The sequence below is a fragment of the Schistocerca americana genome, chromosome 5 (genome assembly GCF_021461395.2).
Source record: "Schistocerca americana isolate TAMUIC-IGC-003095 chromosome 5, iqSchAmer2.1, whole genome shotgun sequence".
NCBI lineage: Eukaryota > Metazoa > Arthropoda > Insecta > Orthoptera > Acrididae > Schistocerca > Schistocerca americana.
This window is the reverse complement of record NC_060123.1, coordinates 475,856,132-475,876,088: the sequence shown is the minus strand read 5'-3', so window position 1 is coordinate 475,876,088 and position 19,957 is coordinate 475,856,132. Positions and strand designations below refer to the sequence as shown.

The following is a 19,957-nucleotide window of genomic DNA, read 5'->3' as shown; positions in this document are numbered from 1 at the left end:
AGAAGAAAGTGATGGTGGTGGTGGTGGTGGTGGTAGTGATGATGATGATGATGACGGATGACAACAGGGTGCTTGCAGTAGAGCAGTCCTGCTACGCTCCGGCGACTTGTCCGCGATCGGCGTGCCCTAGGTTATGATGGTCGGCACAGCACCTCTTCTCGGGGTCACCGCCGCGAGCACAGCGCGAGACGGACGACAGAGCGGGCATCGGCGCATGCGCAAACGGCAACCGCTCTGGCGGCGCGCGGCCGTCCACTGCGCATGCGCCGGTCCGCGAAGCTGGCTGCGGCGGCAGCGGCCGCGGTCCATCACACGTGTTCCGCACGCCACCGCGACAAGTAGCCACCAGCAGCGGAGCTACCAAGCCGGCTTCAGTACCCGAGACGCGCGCGCGAGAGCGGGCCCAACTGCAGCACCGGCGCTCGCCAGTTGCACACCCTCGTCCATCAGCACTTTCTGCCTGCAGACCACAGCCGATCTTTTTCATAATTTCCAATACCTTTTCTCCAGTTACGCAAAAATCAAATTAACTTATTAATTTTCCTTCGTGTGCAGAATAAAAGACTCATTCTCCGAATACTTTTTTCTTCCCCTGGCACGACGACTATATCAGATTTAACTTTTCCTCCGGCCCGAGAGGATCGAGGCGAGGATTTGCATTCCGTTCGAGCCCTCAGTCACCCCGATTGTTCACTCGCCGCTGGAGTAGGCAGGGTCGGGAAGTAAATTCCACAGCGCCGCTCCGGGGAAGTGCCCGCCGGTGATCGCGTGCGCTCTCACCCTCCTTCCACTACCTACGACCCGGCGCGAGGTTCGCCGGCTGCCCGCAGAGGAAGAAAAAGGGCCACGCGATGATGCTGTCCGTCACAGCGGGGCTCCAGATTGTAATTCTCGTCATCTCCGCAGTGGTGAGTGAGCAAGTACGCGCGCGCGCTGCTTGAATATGTATCAAGGAGGCCAGTTTAGAAATTTAAATTTTTCCTATTTACAATGGCATTTACAACATTCCTTTTTACCTGGCCTCTCCCTGCCTTATATCTGTTGAGTGAGTGAGCACATTTTCCACTCTGACTACCCCAACAATGTTGACATGTGGTTAGCACCCAGAGACAGGGCGATTTAGAGGGCGATTTCTATCTCGGACGTTTAGGGCCCACCTGATGTTTCTGGAAGGTTGGAAGGTCGCTGCAGAAGGAGTAGGTCCTGACAGGCATCGTCCCTTTTCTTACAGTCGTTTACATTTCATTATACTGTGTGTCTACTGGCTGTCAGCGGATTGTGTTATTGTTGCTAATTTAGATCAGAGACATCTGTTATTTCGATTTAGTTCCTCAAATTGAAAGTCAATAGTCTTATTAACATTCAAGATGCGACTAATATTGATCCACAGTGATTAAGACGAAGACACGGCTATTTTTAGAGACAAGCATATTAAATTTCTTCTCGAGTTCTACTCCCTTAGATCATTTGATTGTTTTTATAAGCTTTCGCTAGTGGGAGCAAATAACTTGCCAAAAATACGCTTTCCATAACTGGTGACTGGCTAGAAGGTAAATCTTTGAGAATGTCAGCTAGTTGCGCTAGCAAAACATTGCATAAACAGACGTCTGGTGAAGAAAACGGGATGCACCTAACAGGTTGCACGTGAAAGAGTTGGGGCTAAAGTTACAACTGTTTATGGCTATAGTTGTTCGAACTGTATTCACTTGCAACAATTACCACAACTTTTAGGCCATCAGAGCCGTGAATTACAATTCTCATGGACTTTTAACTTTGTTCTACGCTGTATTCAAAATTGTGTAGTGACTCTGGCCTTACAGCTGACCGAAAGCTTCTACAACACCGAAACCTGAAAATATACAAAAGTGGTCTCGTTGGAAACTCTAATTTCTGACACGAAAGAAAAGTAAATAAACTTTGAGCAATAAATCCAGAAGACTATTCATACTAGGAGTTTATCAGTAACTTTGAGACAGACGAATTAAGTCAAGAGTGGCACTAAACCCCAAATGCTACATACTGATGGAATAACCAATAACTGGTCTAGATCTTGACGACAAGTGAAATGGTTCTTATCTTTGATACGATTTAGTTGCCACACCATATTATTCCTTGACGGCGGTTTTGGAATCGGATGAATGTAGGGACGGAGGAAACTCTTACAATCTATATACCCCACGGTTCCTCAAATTGTATTCTGTTTAAAAAAAGTGTTCCGCGGGAAGTGAATAAGAGAGCTCCACGAAAACCTATCAGTAACAAGGCGTATTATTCTTATTTTTAAAAAAAATTTGTTATGATTTATCTGTTATGAACTTCGATTTAAAACTGAAGTAATCAGTAAGTGAAGGAAGTTTCTCGTTTTTTTAAAAAAAAATTGTTTTATTAGCCTTTAAGATGCATAAGGCGTTCCAACCGAGTACCAGGATTCACAGGGTGTTTCGTCAGAGATAGTTTGGGAACCCCCTGATACAGCACGATGTGATAGAAACATCGGTTCGTCAGGCCAAATAAAGCAGTGGCGGAGCTCATCTGCGTCTGTATTACAGTAGAAATTTGGACCGTCGACATGGAAGCTTGTGGCAGTCGCGCTCGTCAGGACACTGTTTTGTCGTTCGGTAAACACAGCGAGTGAGCAACACGCGATCGTGGTAGGTGTTTTTCTGAACAATCGTGTACGGCTTGTGGTTTTGATCATGACGCATGTAGGAGAACGGAAGTGGCGAACCGCTTGAGTGTCGCATCGTTCCGTAAAATACCGTCACACAGGCGGCTAACGGAGGGTACTGGGGTACATTAGGATACCTACAGTTGTTGACATCTTCAAAAAATAAGCTCTACAAAAGTGTTTAAGGCCTGTAGAAAACTGTTTACGTGTGAGATGTAGAAGATAATTCTAGAGATATACAGTGATCAGTTTCTTCTTCTGACTATACTGCTTGTCAGGTCCCAGGTCCTTGCACGACGGCCGGCCGGGGTGGCCGAGCGGTTTCTAGGCGCTACAGTCTGGAACCGCGCGACCGCTACGGTCGCAGGTTCCAATCCTGCCTCGGGCATGAATGTGTGTGATGTCCGTAGGCTAGTTAGGTTTAAGTAGCTCTAAGTTCTAGGGGACTGATGACCTCAGCAGTTAAGTCCCATAGTGCTCAGAGCCATTTGAACCTTGCACGACGAAAAAAAGAAAAAAAGAAAAGAGAAAGCGGAACAAACTATTACACCGGCGCTATCGTAGAGTACAAAATGTTTCTTTACAGCTTATATCAGTCGGTTCGTCCGAATAAATCATAGCCTGTGTTACTTGCTTTTGTTTGCGTTAGTTTACACACCAAAATGAAACGAAGTAACAGACAGTTGGTTTTTTATCATAAGAGAGTATATATACGTGATCTGCCTCCGAGTTGAAGGACTGTACCAAATAAATCTATTCCGAGGTGTTTTGAAAAGTATATCTGACCCTCTCGAAAATCTGCCGGCGTGTACTTTAATATAACGTTGTAAATTGTGTTATTTTGGATATAAGCGGAAGTACAGAATCATCTCGTTGTCACAGAGGACGCTCACACGAGTAATTGGATGTATTGCACATTGGGTCAAAAATGCGTCATCTCAGTCCGGAGTTGCAGCTGGTTAAGAGTACTCCTACCTTCCATAGCAGACTACTCAACACCCCGACTTGTAGCAGGAGAAACAATACACAACCAACAAGTATTATTGTGTTATTTTTATTTGTGAGAGCTGTCATATTCTGTGTTTTGTTCGAGAAGTGCTGTTTTCTCTGCGACACGTATTAGAAACGTCCAACTACAATACACCGAAGTATGTGCAAGAAACTACTTAACTGTATTGGAAGAAATACGCATGTACTGTACTACCAGACCGAGGATTTAAACGTTACTCAGTGCAATCGGCGCTTGTGCTTTTCCGCAATCCATTAACTGCACTTGTCGTAACAGTAAAGTTACCAGAGAACGTGGTAATTACAAGCACCATTGCGTGAGTCGTTATTCGTTTCTTTTGTGGACTTCCCCGATTTGTGTTACGGCACACTCTCCGTAATAAAGGCTCGACGTGAATTGTCTGACGTGGGTTTGTTGAACTCTCTGTTTCCTTTCCTGTCCAGGCGGAAATAATGCGTCTCTAATGAACCCAACACGACGTCTGAAAGTAGCTGACGCGGCGACGACCTAGCGATGTACATCAAGTTTTTTCACGCCGAAGCAACACCCAAGTAAAATACTAAATGTTTACGTTTACTTCTCTCAGACTTTGATGACTGCAGCACGAAATGTATGACTGGCTGTGGATACTTGTTCTGGCATGTTAGCTAATGTTTTCGAGGGCGCGTATCTCGTTCGTGTCATGAAGGAAATGCCTTGAAGAGCGAGAATAGCCGCGCAACGGTTGCAGTCACGTCACGGCAAGTTCATTCCAGTCAACAATGTGTAAACATTATTTAGTTTGCGATGGTAGGCTGAAACACACAACCGGCTGTGGTAGTGAAACTTAACACAGCGTTGGGTCTTAGTGTTTTAAGAAACTAACCAACATAAAATTTCCTGGTATATTGAAACTGAGTCACAGACCAAGGTTTGAACCCACGGCCTTACTTTTCGTAAGTAGTGCTCCTACTAACAAAGCTATGAGGATACGTTTCATGCCCCTGTCTACAGCTTCAAATGGTTCAAATGGCTCTGAGAACTATGGGACTTAACTTCTGAGGTCATCAGTCCCCTAGAACTTAGAACTACTTAAACCTAACTAACCTAAGAACATCACACACATCCATGCCCAAGGCAGGATTCGAACCTGCGACTGTAGCGGTCGCGCGGTTCCAGACTGTAGCGCCTATAGCCGCTCGGCCAGCCCGGCCGGCTTACAGCTTCAGTTTTGCCAGTACCTCCCTCCATCATTTCAAACTTCACAGTTCTCCCACATTCTGGCCGGTTCAGCAATACTGAAGGAAAAGGTTACGTGAAGAATTGGCTTACCCACAGCCTTAAAGTACCAGACCATCAGGATTTCGGAAAGTACTGGCTCGATTCAAGACCTAGAGCATGGGTCGTGAGTCTTCCCTGCGATGGTTTAGTCGGAGAAAGCATTGCTTGCGTAAAAACAGGCTCTGGCTTCGAATCTCATTAAGGTGTTCAGTTTTAATCTGTCAGCAAGTTTTACAACAATGTACATTCCGCTGTATACTAATTCTGATTAGTATGTGTACCCAGACACTTTACACCTGTGCTCTGATGTACCAAATGGTGATCTCAAAACCCGCAGTAATTTTAAAGCACGTCAGTTTTCTTCGCTAAAATAATTTTCTGCATTCTGCAACAAATAATTAAATTTTGCACTTCGTTAGTTGCCTGGTTGATGTGGGGGAGGGGACCGAACAGCGAGGTCATCGTTCCCATCTGACTAGCGAAGGAACCGGAACCATTGCGAAAATTGCTTGAAGCGATTTTTTGAAATCACGGAAAACTTAAATCAGGATGGCCGGACGCGGGTTTGAACCGTCATCCTCCAGAATGCGAGTCCAGGTGTTGACCGTTGCGCCACCTCGCTCGGTTTTTGCACTTGTAAAATAATAATGGTGTAATCTAAGTCAGAGTCATACCTGTTTAATATGTCTATTTACAAAATAACTATACACTTAATATAACACTACTAGTTGCGCCGGCCGAAGTGGCCGTGCGGTTAAAGGCGCTGCAGTCTGGAACCGCAAGACCGCTACGGACGCAGGTTCGAATCCTGCCTCGGGCGTGGATGTTTGTGATGTCCTTAGGTTAGTTAGGTTTAACTAGTTCTAAGTTCTAGGGGACTAATGACCTCAGCAGTTGAGTCCCATAGTGCTCAGAGCCATGTGAACTACTAGTTGCATTATTCACGTTGTCGCGCATGTTTCTTGACTCTGCATTCTATAACGTTTGACTCGGAGGTTAATATTACTGAAATTCCAAGGCTATCCTCAAAATGTCTGTACTAAAATTATGATGCCTTCTGTTTACCTCACTGTATCTGACTAACATCTGGATGTTAGGAGAAACCGAACTGAAAGTTGTAGGCAACAGAATATTGCAATTCAAGTTTCCGTTTAACAGAACAGATTGGTATAAATTCCTGAAACTGCCAGAATGGAACTGTGGTATAATGAACTTCGGAAGAACTCCAGACACCAAACATCACTGTTAAAGTATTTACTTAGATGACTAGGTTAGGTATTAGGTAGTACTATGTTAGCATCTTCCGATCTTCAGCTTTACTGAAATTTGCAGACTATCCTCAAAATCTCTGCACTAAAACAATGATGTCTTCTATTTTCTTCGCCGTGTGGTTCTAGGCGCTACAGTCTGGAGCCGAGCGACCGCTGCGGTCGCAGGTTCGAATCCTGCCTCGGGCATGGATGTGTGTAATGTCCTCAGGTTAGTTAGGTTTAATTAGTTCTAAGTTCTAGGCGACTGATGACCTCAGAAGTTAAGTCGCATAGTGCTCAGAGACCTTTGAACCATTTTGTATTTTCTTCGCCAAAGTTGAAGATCTGAAGACGGTAACATAGAGTTACTGAAATCAGCCTTCTAAGTAAGTACTTTGTTTGCGATCTTGGCTAGAGTTTTTCCGGAAAATTAGATCTGGCGTTTTCATTAATTTTCCGCCCAGGATATTTTAATCTCTCCCAAGTCAGTATTTACTTTAAATGTGTGTTCCAAAACTAAAAAATAAAACTAAGATCGATAACGGGTCTACACGGCTTGAAAGCGAAACGTAGTATCAAAAATTTTGACTTTATTTGGACTTCGGTATATAGCTGGGAATAATGTAATTGACATGATTGGCAACAATATTTCAAGATTAGACGCTAAAATGGCGTCATACTTATAGTACGAAGTTTTTTCTGTATCTTGTGTAATTACTTTAACTGTGACCATCATTCATTCGTTTAGAAGCGTAATCATTTTCTTTCGTCTTACTACAAATTCAACTCCACTAATTCGTCTCGTTATTCACAAAGTACTGTTCCAGTACTTATACGTATAAATGCATAGCGTAATGTTACTGACTCAACCTAAAACCATGATCTACGAGTCTGCTAGTCAGTGGCTGTGATCTCGCGTTCCTGAGCACTTACTCTTACCTCTCACTGCACATAGAGAGCATCAGGTTTGCATCGTGTGTCGTAAGATTTTTTCGTTTATCGTTCTGACATGTGGGTTGTTCCATTAGGAGGAAAATTTTACCTTAGGAGTCCATAGGTAAAAATTCTACCTTTGATGGGTCCTGGCTATTAATTTTGGTTGATCATGCGCTTTTAACCATAGATAATTTTCTCTGTATGTAAACATATATCGCAATCAGCCCTCCACGTTAAACTGTACATCAGCACTATGTCAAAACGAGGCGGTTGAGTGAAGGCTTCAGTACAAGTAAGCTTACCTTAAAAATTTCAGTACACCTGACTGTATTCTCGTTCCGTTTTCCATAGTTAGTGCACAAAATTCACTTCCAAAAATGATTCAAATGGCTCTGAGCACTATGGGACTTCAGTCCCCTAGACTTAGAACTATTTAAACCTAACACACATCCATGCCCGAGGCAGGATTCGAACCCGCGACCGTAGCAGCAGCGTGGTTCCGCACTGAAGCACCTAGAACCACTCTGCACAACGGCCAGCAGTTCACTTCCGTATATTACAATTGCGTTAGCTGTTACTGTGTATCCTCCTTGCCATCGAGTTTTCTTTTATTGTGTCACACATAATCTGAAATTTATTTATTAGTGACGTATTTTCATTACCAATATCGTAACCTAAGAGCTGAAAATGTGATACTTGATTTATTGATTTTTCATCTTGTACTATTTTGGGGGACACTGGCAAGTGAAAGTTTCTTTTACTGAAATTTTTGGATTAATGGGAAACAGATACAAAAATCCAGATACTGTTCACAGATGTTCAAAGAGCTTGCGGAAGTATTGATCAAGGCAGCTTCTATAAAATCCTGGAGTTCCGAACCCCAAACAAGATAATTGAAATGATTAGAATGTGTATGAGCGAATCGAAAGCGATCGTAAGAAATAGAGGATCATGCTTACAGCCTTTCTCCATAGGAACTGGATTAAGACACTGAGATGCACTGTCATCCATACTATTTAATTGCACCCTGGAGAAAGTCGTAAGAGAGAGAGCAAAGTGGAAGCGTGTAATGGGCTACCAATGGAAGATGGCAGGTTTACGATATTTTTTTCATGGAGACGATATAGTGTTACTGAGCGAGAATGAGCAAGATCTTGGGGGGATGTATGGAAGGATTGCCATAGCAGCAAGGAAAACAGGACTATTCATAAAAAAAGGCAATGCAAGTAGGCAGAACTAAATATGCGCAAGAGCACTGCACAGTTAAAGGAGACAAGTTCAAGTTTGTTGATCACTTAAAGCAACTGCGAAGTTGGTAGAATGGTTGTAAGCAAGTATTCATAAATGTAAAACGGAATAATTTCAGATGGGTCTATATGTCCGTATGCTCTCAGAGACACGTTCAAACGTAAAGCCGTATCAAATTCTACAAAAATGGAGATGATAATGCCGTTACACTCCCCATTTTCCTTTTCAGTTCAGAAATCTGAACACTGGCTGAAAGGGAGACGCAAAAGCTTCTAACATTTGAAAGAAAGGCGACGAAAAGACTCTGAGGTCCGGCGAGAGACGGTGATACGTGAAGAGCAAGACTAATAACGTAATTTATGAGATCTTGACCAGTGCAACGGTTTGCAAGATCAAAAGAACGGACGACTCTTTTGGGTAGGTCACGTAATTCGTATTCAAGAGACCCGACTTCCTAGGTAAGCTTTCATTGCCCACATTACAACAAAATGACCCTTGAGTAAGCAAGGAAACAGATGGGAGCCGCCCGCGGTGGCCGAGCGGTTCTAGGCGCTTCAGTCCGGACACGCGCGACTGCTACGGTTGCAGTTTAGAATCCTGCCCCGATCATGGATGTGTGTGATGTCTTTAGGTTAGATAGGTTTAAGTAGTTCTATGTTCTAGGGGACTGATGACTTCAGATGTTAAGTCCCGTAGTGCTCAGAGCCATTTGAACCATATGAAACAGATGGGAAAACAACGTAAGGAAAGATGCGGACGCTCTGAATGTATTCTGTTGGGAGGAAACAGCAACAGACAAAACGTAGTGAAGACTGATTGTTGATGCAGCACTTAGTCTGCAGATCCGACGACCGCTGGATAACTAAATAAGTAATTTTTGCATGGTAGTTCTGAGCAATCTGATTTTAAGCGAAATATTGCGAACTATTTGTCGTTTTATGTATGTTGGATCATTATTTGGTCATGAGAACCAGCCGAATGTTTTTTGTGCGGGACCTGCTATTAATCTGACACCTTGGTTTCACTAGCAATGTCGCGTAAGTCTATAAAGAACGTAACAGGTGAAAGGCTACACTCTTATCATTCTTCCTTCTCGATATTTTTTCATTGTGTCTTCTCTTTCTCTGTATTTGTTAAAATTTCTGTGTCCTGATACAGTTTAAATGTCTCGCATATCCTCGTTTCTCCATGTTTACTAAATCTTCCCTTTGTTCGCTTTATCTAAAGCTTTCTAATAATCTACGCACGCGATGTGTGTTGCAAGTAGTGTATTCTTGTCCTTTTTCTGTTAACTGTAATGCAATAGTGACATTGTCACTACAAGATCGTCTCTAAAGCCACGCGGGGTAGGCGAGCGGGCTAGGGCGCATTGTCTCGGTCTGCGCGACTTCCCCCGTCGGAGGTTCGAGTCCTCCCTCGGGCATACGTGTGTGTGTCGTCCTTGGCGTAAGTTAGTTTAAGTTAGGTGAAGTAGTGTGTAAGCTTAGGGACCGATGACCTCAGCAGTTTGGTCGCATAAGACCTTACCACAAACTTCCAAATTAAAGCCATTTTGTTCCTCCATTAGGACGACGTCAGCTGTATTTCCCGTTTAACAGTTAATATAATTTGTTTCGTTTATTCCAGTCTATAATCACAAAAATGTCCCCAGGTTATCGATTTCTGTCAGTGCTGATCGTATTCACGTCGCTTTAAAATATCTCCTAATTTAATCAACCCAGAGCGGCATCGTCAAGACTTACTGTTAATAATTGTTTATAAAGCTGGTGAAGAGTTTGTAAGAAGTACTTAGTAAGTTTATTCCCCTCTAGTTCTTCCTTGTTTCTTGGTATAGGTGTTTCATCTGAGCTGTCTTCCAGAATTCGTCTTAGAAGTGTAAGTGCCCAGTTGTCACTTCAGTCCTCCACATATAAGGAGTTCTAAGCTGATTTCATCAGGCTGTGCAGATTTCCCGTTTTTCACTTGTTTCAGTACCTCGGCTGCCTAATACAATAAAAAAATTACCCTCGGTAGAATGAGTAACAACGGAAGGTCCTACCACAGACTGCATAAGGCTAACCACGTAAGCGAAACTTGCAGCAGATGGTGCGTAAGGGTCTCTCTGTATCTCGCTGCCGACAGCGATAGAGACGCGGAAACGCCGCCTAAACGTATTGTTGTTAGAGTAAACAGCGCAGCACTTGGTTCCCAGCGCCTGGCTGCTAGGCAACCCACCACGCGGGCGTCCAACAACGTCAGCTCGGCGCACGCGCGGCTTCTGCGGCCGTAATACAAGCCACATGTCCGGCCGCCGCCAGATGCATTCCTCCGGTATCAGGACTTCCTGGAGAACAGAACAGAACAGAACGGAGACGAGAGCAGGGAAGCGCCCGCCAGCGGCCACCGCGACTAGGAGAGACGAGGCAAACGGACCGTGCACAACGGTACGCTGTTCCCTGTGTCACTTGGCACATGCTCACCCCTAGACTCCAGCACCTCTCGATGTTGTTGCGCATTTCAATAATGTACTACGACGACAATGTTACATACAATGTTTTAGTTTTGATAGTACCAGACTTTTTTACTTCACGAACTATCGCACAGTACACAATTCCGCCCATTTCAGGTCGCGGAAGCGATCTTTAGCACCTGTGCTAAAACCGAGAAAACTATATTATATTACCCCCAAAGTTCTCATTAGTGAGCGTGGCAGCAATTTGCTCCATTTATTGGAGTGCACTACTGGTGAAGTGGTGAAGGATAGGGTGCGGAGGGGGGGGGGGGGGGGTGGAGGGGGACATGGGCATTTACTCTCGTGCAGTAATTGAAAGCACACGACACTTCATTCAACAGTATGGAACAGGAAAAGAAAGAAATGTAACATCGAATAAATAGGAAGTAAAGCAGAAGCAGAGTATGCAACGCTACTTGACCGATTTTGGATTAACTTACTGACGCAGAAGCTCGCTTTAGATGAGACTCAGACGATGCAGGTAGGTAACCTTGGCTGCTTCGTGATAAAGAGATTTGGATGTAGCATACATTCGTTCAGTTTTTAAGAGTAAATTAAGACTTACAACAGGTATTCAATAAATAATGTAACAGATTAAAACTGAGTACAGGGCTGGGACTCGAAACTAAGAACTTGGCTAGGTATCATGCCCTTCTCACCTCAGCGCACACTCAGCTGCAGCATACTTCAATCAGTCCCCTACGTCTCTACTTTGTCCTTTCTTTTAGAAGTGCTAAACCGACAAGGTATGCAGGGGGACACCTGTGGAGTTTGGAAGGTAAGAAATGAGGTACTGGCGTAAGTAAAGCTGTGAGGGCAAATCATTAGCTCTGCTTGGATAGCCAAGTCTGTAGACTTCTTCCCCGCGAAAGACAAAGGTCACATGTTCGATTGCCAGTTCAGCTCACAGTTTTGCTCTGTCAGTAAGTTTCAAATCTGCACGACTCACCTTCTGAGGGACAATTCGTTCAGGTATCATTTGGGTGTTTTTAACCACGTCTTCGTAAGTGTGCTTCAGCATCATTTGTCCAGCCGATAAAATAAATTAAAATGAATCGGCGCATATAGTCTGTGAGTACAGGTAGCGTCACAGCAACAGCTATTCCCACACACCCGGCCTACGGACACATAACTAGCGCAAGTAAACACGTCGTGACCGTAAACAAGAAATCAAAGAACTAGCAATGATGAAAGATAATGCATTCCCCTACGGAGATTCTCGGGATTTCGAATCTCGCCACCCACAGAATGTCAACAGTTTTACTGTAATTAATGTACCTAACCAGGGACATATTATAACACAAGTACAAAATTTTTAAAACTGCTGTTTTCGTCTGCTATAATATGTTCAGGTAATGTATTTTTTTGCCGGCCGCTGTGGTCGAGCGATTCTAGGCGCTTCAGTCCGGAACTACGCGACTGCTACGGTCGCAGGTTAGAATCCTGCCTCGGGCATGGATGTGTGCGATGTCCTTAGGTTAGTCAGGTTTAAGTAGTTCTAAGTTCTAGGGGACTAATGACCTCTCTTAGTGCTTAGAGCCATTTGAACCATTTTTTAATGTATTTTCATTTTTCTTGCTATGTGTCTTATTCTCAAACTGTTGTGGTAGATCCAGTTTTCTACCCTTACCCTCCCTCGGGGTACAAAATGAAATCAGTCATGTGAAAAGTGTCCGTCCTTTTATTGCTTGTACCTCAACTTGAACGATCTACCACTCTAAGCGATGTAGTTCGCATTAGATCTGTTACGCTGCTGACTTTTGAAGATACCAGCTGTATCACATGTATTAACCTCTTGTCTTAAATTATTTCTTAGTTTCAATCGTAGTGTGTTCTTGTTTTCAAAGGCGGCTTCAATTTAAAGCGGCTTAAAAAAGTTAGCTACTTTATAAGGTAAATTACTGAAATATGGAATCGCACTCTCGTAAAACTCAGCTTGGTATTCCCACGTGGCTTCGTGTGCAGTATCTTACGTATTAATTTATCGACTATGTTTTCACGGTATCCGTTACCGTACAATAAGATTTAATAAAATTCACTTGGCCTGTCATAATAATACATAACTTACTTTTTTAAAGTCCGTTCGAGAGTATCAAAAGATCTGTTTCTTCAGCTTCCTGTTCGCTTTGAAGGTATGTCCACCATCTTATTTCCTGATACTTATCTCAATGAATTGCAGTTTATCATATTTTTCTTGTTCGACGATGAGCTGAATCTTATCCTGCAAAATATTAGATTAATTTACAATTTCGATAACCTTCCTTTCCCCTCCATCTATCAAAAGCAGCGTATCGTCCTCGCAATGCCTAAATAGAGGATTTTATCGACGTGGTGCTACGCATTAGTGGATATTCTCTTTTCCAGATGATCAATAAAAATCTCTGTAGTGGACATCCCGTCGTGGGAGATTCAGCAACTGTATAGATATTTAAGACAATGCATATTTATTGTTACGTCTCAGCTGTAGTCTACATTTTTAGTCAGACTACCTGTTTCGATAACTTTGGATCAATTCTGATATGTGTTTCTGAGTAAACAAGAGGGGATGCTGACGCAACTAATTACATCTGAAGATGATCGAGAGTGATCGAAACATGTGATCTAGTTAAAAACGTGCAACAGAGACGTAACAGTAAGTTAGAATCATCTTAAAAAAATATAAATGTATGGTATAGTTCCGGACAGGCTTTGATTATTGTCATGTCTCGCTTCCATTGTAAGTAGGCTGTTTAGGTTTTTATATTGGTAACGCCACGTAGCGCTCTGTATGAAAATCACTGGCTGTGCTGTGTGCAGTCTGTGGCTGGTTTGCATTGTTGTTGGCCATTGTAGTGTTGGGCAGCTGGATGTTAACAGCGCGTAGCGTTGCGCAGTTGGAGGCGAACTGCCAGCAGTGGTGGATGTGGTGAGAGAAATGGCAGAGTTTTGATATTTGTAAAACTGGATGTCATGAACTGCTATATATATTATGACTTTTGAACACTATTAAGGTAAATACATTGTTTGTTCTCTATCAAAATCTTTCATTTGCTAACTATGCTTATCAGTAGCTAGTGCCTTCAGTAGTTTGAATCTTTTATTTAGCTGGCAGTAGTGGCGCTCGCTGTATTGCAGTAGTTCGAGTAACGAAGGTTTTTGGTGAGGTAGGTGATTTGTGCAAGGTATAGGTTAATGTTAGTCAGGGCCATTCTTTTGTAGGGATTTTTGAAAGTCAGATTGCGTTGCGATAAAAATATTTTGTGTCAGTTTAAGAACAGTCATGTATAATTGTTCAAAGTGGACGTTTAACCATTATCAAGCACAATGTCAGAACTGCCTCTCTGGTGCCTTTACTTTTCTTAAATCAAACCATCATCTATCATTTCCTCAATTTTTCCATTCCTCCGTATACCACTACCATGAGTAAATAACTGTCTAAGAAGTAACTATACGAATTTGGAACCCAAAGTGTAGCAATGGCCGAGCGATTCTAGGCGCTACAGTCTGGAATCGCGCGACCGCTACTGTCGCAGGTTCGAATCCTGCCTCGGCCGTGGATGTGAGTGATGTCCTTAGGTTAGTTAGGTTTAAGTAGTTCTAAGTTCTAGGGGACTGATGACCTCAGCAGTTAAGTCCCATAGTTCTCAGAGCCATTTGAACCATTTTTTTTGTAGCAATATTTCATTCAGCACTCCCTGCACTACCAGGACCGGTGTTGATCATGCAGATATGGTTGGTCGATGCGCTACCGTGTGTGTGTGTGTGTGTGTGTGTGTGTGTGTGTGTGTGTGTGTGTCAAAGGCTTTGTGGATAACTTCTCCGTGGCAACGTTGTAGAAGAGAAAGTCGGCAGATCTGGTGGATGTCATAGACTACAGGGACGCTGTTACCTCGGGTTTCCGGCCATACTCGATTAAATGTGACTCAGCAGGTCTCCCCGGAGAGCCGTGAGGCAGTGGATAGCGGCCGCCGCGGCGCTCAGAAATCGTCCCGAGCAGAGCAGGCGGACCAGGGCAGGGCAGGGTTACTGCGGTCTGGCCGCCACGCGATCTCCACGCAGCGGGAGGTCCAAGGCTGCCGCCGTGGGGCAGACACCGGGCAGCTACCGAGCGGGGCGGACGCACACAGCCGTGGGCTGGTCGGCAGGCTCCACACCTTGTCTTTACGACCACAGATTCTCAGCGATATTTACAGCGTCGTCCTAGGGTTTTGTAGCGTGCTGTATCGCTATCGTCCGCCTCTAGTTAGGTGACAGCTCGTGAGGACACACACTACTGGCCATTAAAATTGCTACACCAAGAAGAAATGCAGATGATGAAAGGGTATTCATTGGACAAATATATTATACTAGAACTGACATGTGATTACATTTTCATGCAATTTGGGTACATACATCCTCAGAAATCAGTACCCAGAACAACCACGCCTGGCCGTAATGACGACCTTGATACGCCTGCGCATTGAGTCAAACAGAGCTTGGATGGCATGTACAGATACAGCTGCCCATGCAGTTTGAACACGATACCACAGTTCATCAAGAACAGTGACTGGCGTATTGTGACGAGCCAGTTGCTCGCCCACCATTGACCAGACGTTTCCAGTTGGTGAGAGATCTGGAGAATGTGCTCGCCAGGACAGCAGTCGAACATTTTCTGTATCCAGAAAGGCCTGTACGGGACCTGCAACATTCGGCCGTGCATTATCCTGTTGAAATGTAGGGTTTCGCAGGGATAGAGTGAAGGGTAGACCCACGGGTCGTAACACAGCTGAAATGTGACGTCCACTGTTCAGAGTGCCGTCAATGCGAACAAGAGGTGACCGAGACGTGTAACCAATGGCACCCCAAACCATCACACCGGGTGATACGCCAGTATGGCGATGACGAATACACGTTTCCAATGTGCCTTCACCGCGATGTCGCCAAACACGGATGCGACCATCATGATGCTGTAAACAGAACCTAGATTCATCCGAAAAAATGACGTTTTGCCATTCGTGCACACAGGTTCGTCGTTGAGTACACCATCGCAGGCGCTCCTGTCTGTGATGCAGCGTCAAGGGTAACCGCAGCCATGTTCTCCGAGCTGATAGTCTATGCTGCTGCAAATTTCCTCGAACTGTTCGTGCAGATGGTTGTTGTCTTGCAAACGTCCCCATTTGTTGCCTGAGGGATCGAGACGTGGCTGCGCGATCCGTTACGGCCATGCGTATGTCATCTCGACTGCTAGTGATACGAGGCCATTGGGATCCAGCACGGCGTTCCGTATTACCCTCCTGAGCCCAATGATTGCATATTCTGCTAACAGTTATGGGATCTCGACCAACGGGAGCAGCAATGTCGCGATACGATAAACCGCAATCGCGATAGGCTATAATCAGACTTTCATCAAAGTCGGAAACGTAATTGTACGCATTTCTCCTCCTTACACGAGGCATCACAACACCGTTTCACCAGGCAACGCCTGTCAACTGCTGTTTGTGTATGAGAAATCGGCTGCAAACTTTCCTCATGTCAACACGTTGTAGGTGTCGCCACCGGCGCCTACCTTGTGTGAATGCTCTGAAAAGCTAATCATTTGCATATCACAGCGTCTTCTTCCTGTAGGTTAAATTTCGCGTCTGTAGGTCATCTTCGTGGTGTAGCAATTTTAATGGCCAGTAGTGTAACCACCCGAACAGTAGAATTTAGTCAACATGAGAATGTCGAGGACGTTTCAGGCTCTTTCACTTGACTGCATGGGCCCCAATTCCACATCTGCCGCTTAGAGTCTGCCGGTGTTTGTGTTTGTATGTATGCGCGCGAACGGGCACATGTGTGTGCATGTGTTTGAGCTTGGAGTGCGTGCTTGTGCTTGTACTTGTGTGTGTGTGTGTGTGTGTGTGTGTGTGTGTGTGTGAGAGAGAGAGAGAGAGAGAGAGAGAGAGAGAGAGAGAGAAAGTGGAAAAAAGGGGGGAGCTACAAAAGAAGTTAGGGAGACAGGAAGCAGATATATGCTGATTAAGGAGGAGTAAACAAGACGAATATTAACCGTATACAGAAGTGTTTATGGGAGTATTCTCCTTGCTCCAAGACCCCAGTGTTCGTTGTGTTTAATTAAGGCTATTGACCGCAGAGAAAGACGCCAGAAGCTCAGGGAGGAGCTACAGAGGCAGCAGGAGCGACGGGTAATTCCCGCGACTGACGGCCCACTATTTCCCACGGATGCGTCAGCCGCGGCAGAGCCGTTAGTCCTCCTTTACGCGCTGTAAACTGACCTGTGACGGGACAGCTCCCGCCGTGAGGGCCGCGCCACCGCAGGGAAACCGAGACGCCGGGCCCCCTTATTAGTGTCCCCTTCACCGTCCCGGGCAATCCGTCGTCTCGTGCACTGCCCACCGCCACCGCCGAAACCCGAAATCTCGAGGGTGTAGCCGAGGTCCTCCCTCACTGCTTTCCAGAACTGAACCTTCGAGAGAGCAGCAGACGTATCCTACTCTGGACTCTGGGACGTTAACGGAAAATTGGACAGTGCAATTTAATTTCCGTATCGCTTAAAGCCTCTGGAATCTTTCCTAATGTGCCCCCCTTCTTTAGGTTGCACGTCTGAGCTGGTAAAACTGTACATGTAAGGTATGACTGACTGCTGATTGCAGGTGCTGCGTGATATATCGCTGATGATCGGGGTAGAAGATGGTTTAGTCGCGCTCTAAGATTATTCACTGATGATGCTGTTCTCTGCAGGGAAACATCGTCGTTAGACGATCGTAAGGAAGCACGGAAATACTTCGATTCAGTTTCCCGCTGGAGTGATGTATGACAGACTTCTCTAAATGAGAATAAATGTGAGAACACGTCTACAACAAAGAAAAAGACCTTGGTATTATCAGACTGCAAGATAACATCTGGCCCACGTCATGTCGAGTAAGTCAGTAGAGGTGATTTTAAGAAGGGATATGAAACGTGGCAGTCAAGGAAAGTCAGCAATAAGGTAGACGATGAAACCTCCCGGCTGATTAAAACTGTGTGCCGGACCGAGACTCGAACTCGGGACCTTGCCTTTCGCGGGCAAGTGCTCTACCATCTGAGCTACCCAAACACGACTCACGCCACGTCCTCACAGTTTTACTTCCGCTAGTACGTCTCCTATTTTCCAAACATCACAAAAGCTCTCCTGCGAACCCTGCAGAACTAGTACTCCTAAAAGAAAGGACGAAGTTTGGAGAGTAGGAGACTGGCGGAAGTAAAGATGTGAGGACGGGGCGTGAGTCGTGCTCGGGTAGCTCAGATGGTACAGCATTTGCCCGCGAAAGGCAAGGGTGCCGAGTTCTGCCAGGAAGTTTCATATCAGCGCACACTCCGCTGCAGAGTGAAAAATCTCATTCTGAATACGGTAGGCGGATGGAAGACAGACGTGTTGAAATGGTTATGGCAAAATGTAATAGCTGCGTACAGAAAAACACTGACGGCTATTCACACAGGATTCTACAACCATTCTTTATTTAACAGTGGCCGGCCGCGGTGGTCTTGCGGATCTAGGCGCTGCAGTCCGGAACCGCGGGACTGCTACGGTCGCAGGTTCGAATCCTGCCTCGGGCATGGATGTGTGTGATGTCCTTAGGTTAGTTAGGTTTAAGTAGTTCTAAGTTCTAGGGGACTGATGACCTAAGATGTTAAGTCCCATAGTGCTCAGAGCCATTTGAACCATTTATTTAACAGTGCGTCAGGATGATTTCATTCCAAGACTGACGACTATGAGCAAAGCCGGAGTCAGACAGTCATTGTCCCTCATTATCAACCGTAGCAGGCCTTCTTGACTACTGTACACCACCTGATCAAAAGTATCCGGAAACCGCTAAGTAATGCGGAATTGAACACTAGACGTGACGTGCAGCTGGTGTAAAAGGAGGCGGGGAGTATTGCGTTGTCAGTAAAGAAGCAGTATCACCATAATGGGATGGTCAGGAGGGCACAGTATCTCCGGGCGGGGATTAGTCATTGGTTATGACTGAGTAGCCAATCCATCAGAGTACTAGAGCAAAGTTACCAGTATGACGTCTACAATTGTCACTTGGATTGGGATACACTGCCAATATGATTATCTTGATTGCCGAAAAGCATTTGACTCAGTACCAAACCTACGCTTATTGTCAATATTACGATCATATGGGGTTTCAAGTGAGATTTGTGACTGGATTGAGAACTTTTTGATAGTGAGGACGCAGCGAGTTGTCTTGGGTGGAGAGTCGTATAAGTGTAGAAGTAACTTGGGGTGTGCCCCAGGGAAGTACCCTTGCTGTTCATGTTGTATATTAATGACCTTTCAGACAATATAAGTAGTAAAATCAGGCTCTTTGCAGGAACTTCACAAGATGAAAAAAACGTAGTATGGTGTGACCATAATATCAGTGAGTCGCGGCTGCAATCGGCCAACTCATACAAATACCTATGTGTAACATTCTATATTGATATGAAATGAAATGAGCGTTTGGCGTCATTGGCCGGGAGGCCCCTTACGGGGCAAGTCCGGTCGCCTTGGTGCGGGTCTTATTACATTCGACGTCACACTGGGCGACCTGCGAGCCGGATGGGGATGAAACGATAATGAAAATAACACAACACCCAGTCCCTGACAGGAGAAAATCCCCGACCCAGCCGGGAATCGAGCCCAGGCCCCTGAGGATTGCAGTCCGTCACGCTGACCATGCAGCAATCACGGCGGACTATAGTGAAATGAAATGGAATAATTATACAGGCTTAGTCGTGGGTAAAGCAGGTGGTAGACTTCGGTTTATTGGTAGAATTCTGGGGAAGTGCAATCAGTCTACAAAGGAGATTGCTTACAGATCACTAATGCAACCGGTTCTAGAATATTGTTCAAGGGTGTGGGTCCCTTACCAGATAGGATTGGACGTATATACACAAGGGCAGCACGATGGTCATAGGTTTGTTTAATCCGTGGGAGAGTGTCACAGGAACACTGAAGGAACTGAACTGGAAGACTCTTAAACAGTCCTGAAAAGTCTATTAACAAAATTTCAGGAATAGGCTTTACATGATTACTCTATGAATATGCTGCAACCTCCGACGTGTCGCTTACATAGGGATCGTGAGTATAAGGTTAGAATAATTACTGCACA

General features: G+C 44.9%; 1 protein-coding gene across 1 annotated transcript in view; it reads left to right on the top strand.

Moving 5' to 3' along the window:
• The first annotated feature begins 302 nt into the window (after positions 1-302).
• LOC124615369 (ADAMTS-like protein 4) overlaps positions 303-19,957 on the top strand; it is a 732,241-nt gene continuing 712,586 nt past the window's right edge. The window contains exon 1 of the mRNA XM_047143191.1: positions 303-908. Coding sequence (XP_046999147.1) covers positions 852-908 — 57 coding nt within the window. The 5' untranslated portion in view covers positions 303-851. The remainder of the gene's footprint in view (positions 909-19,957) is intronic.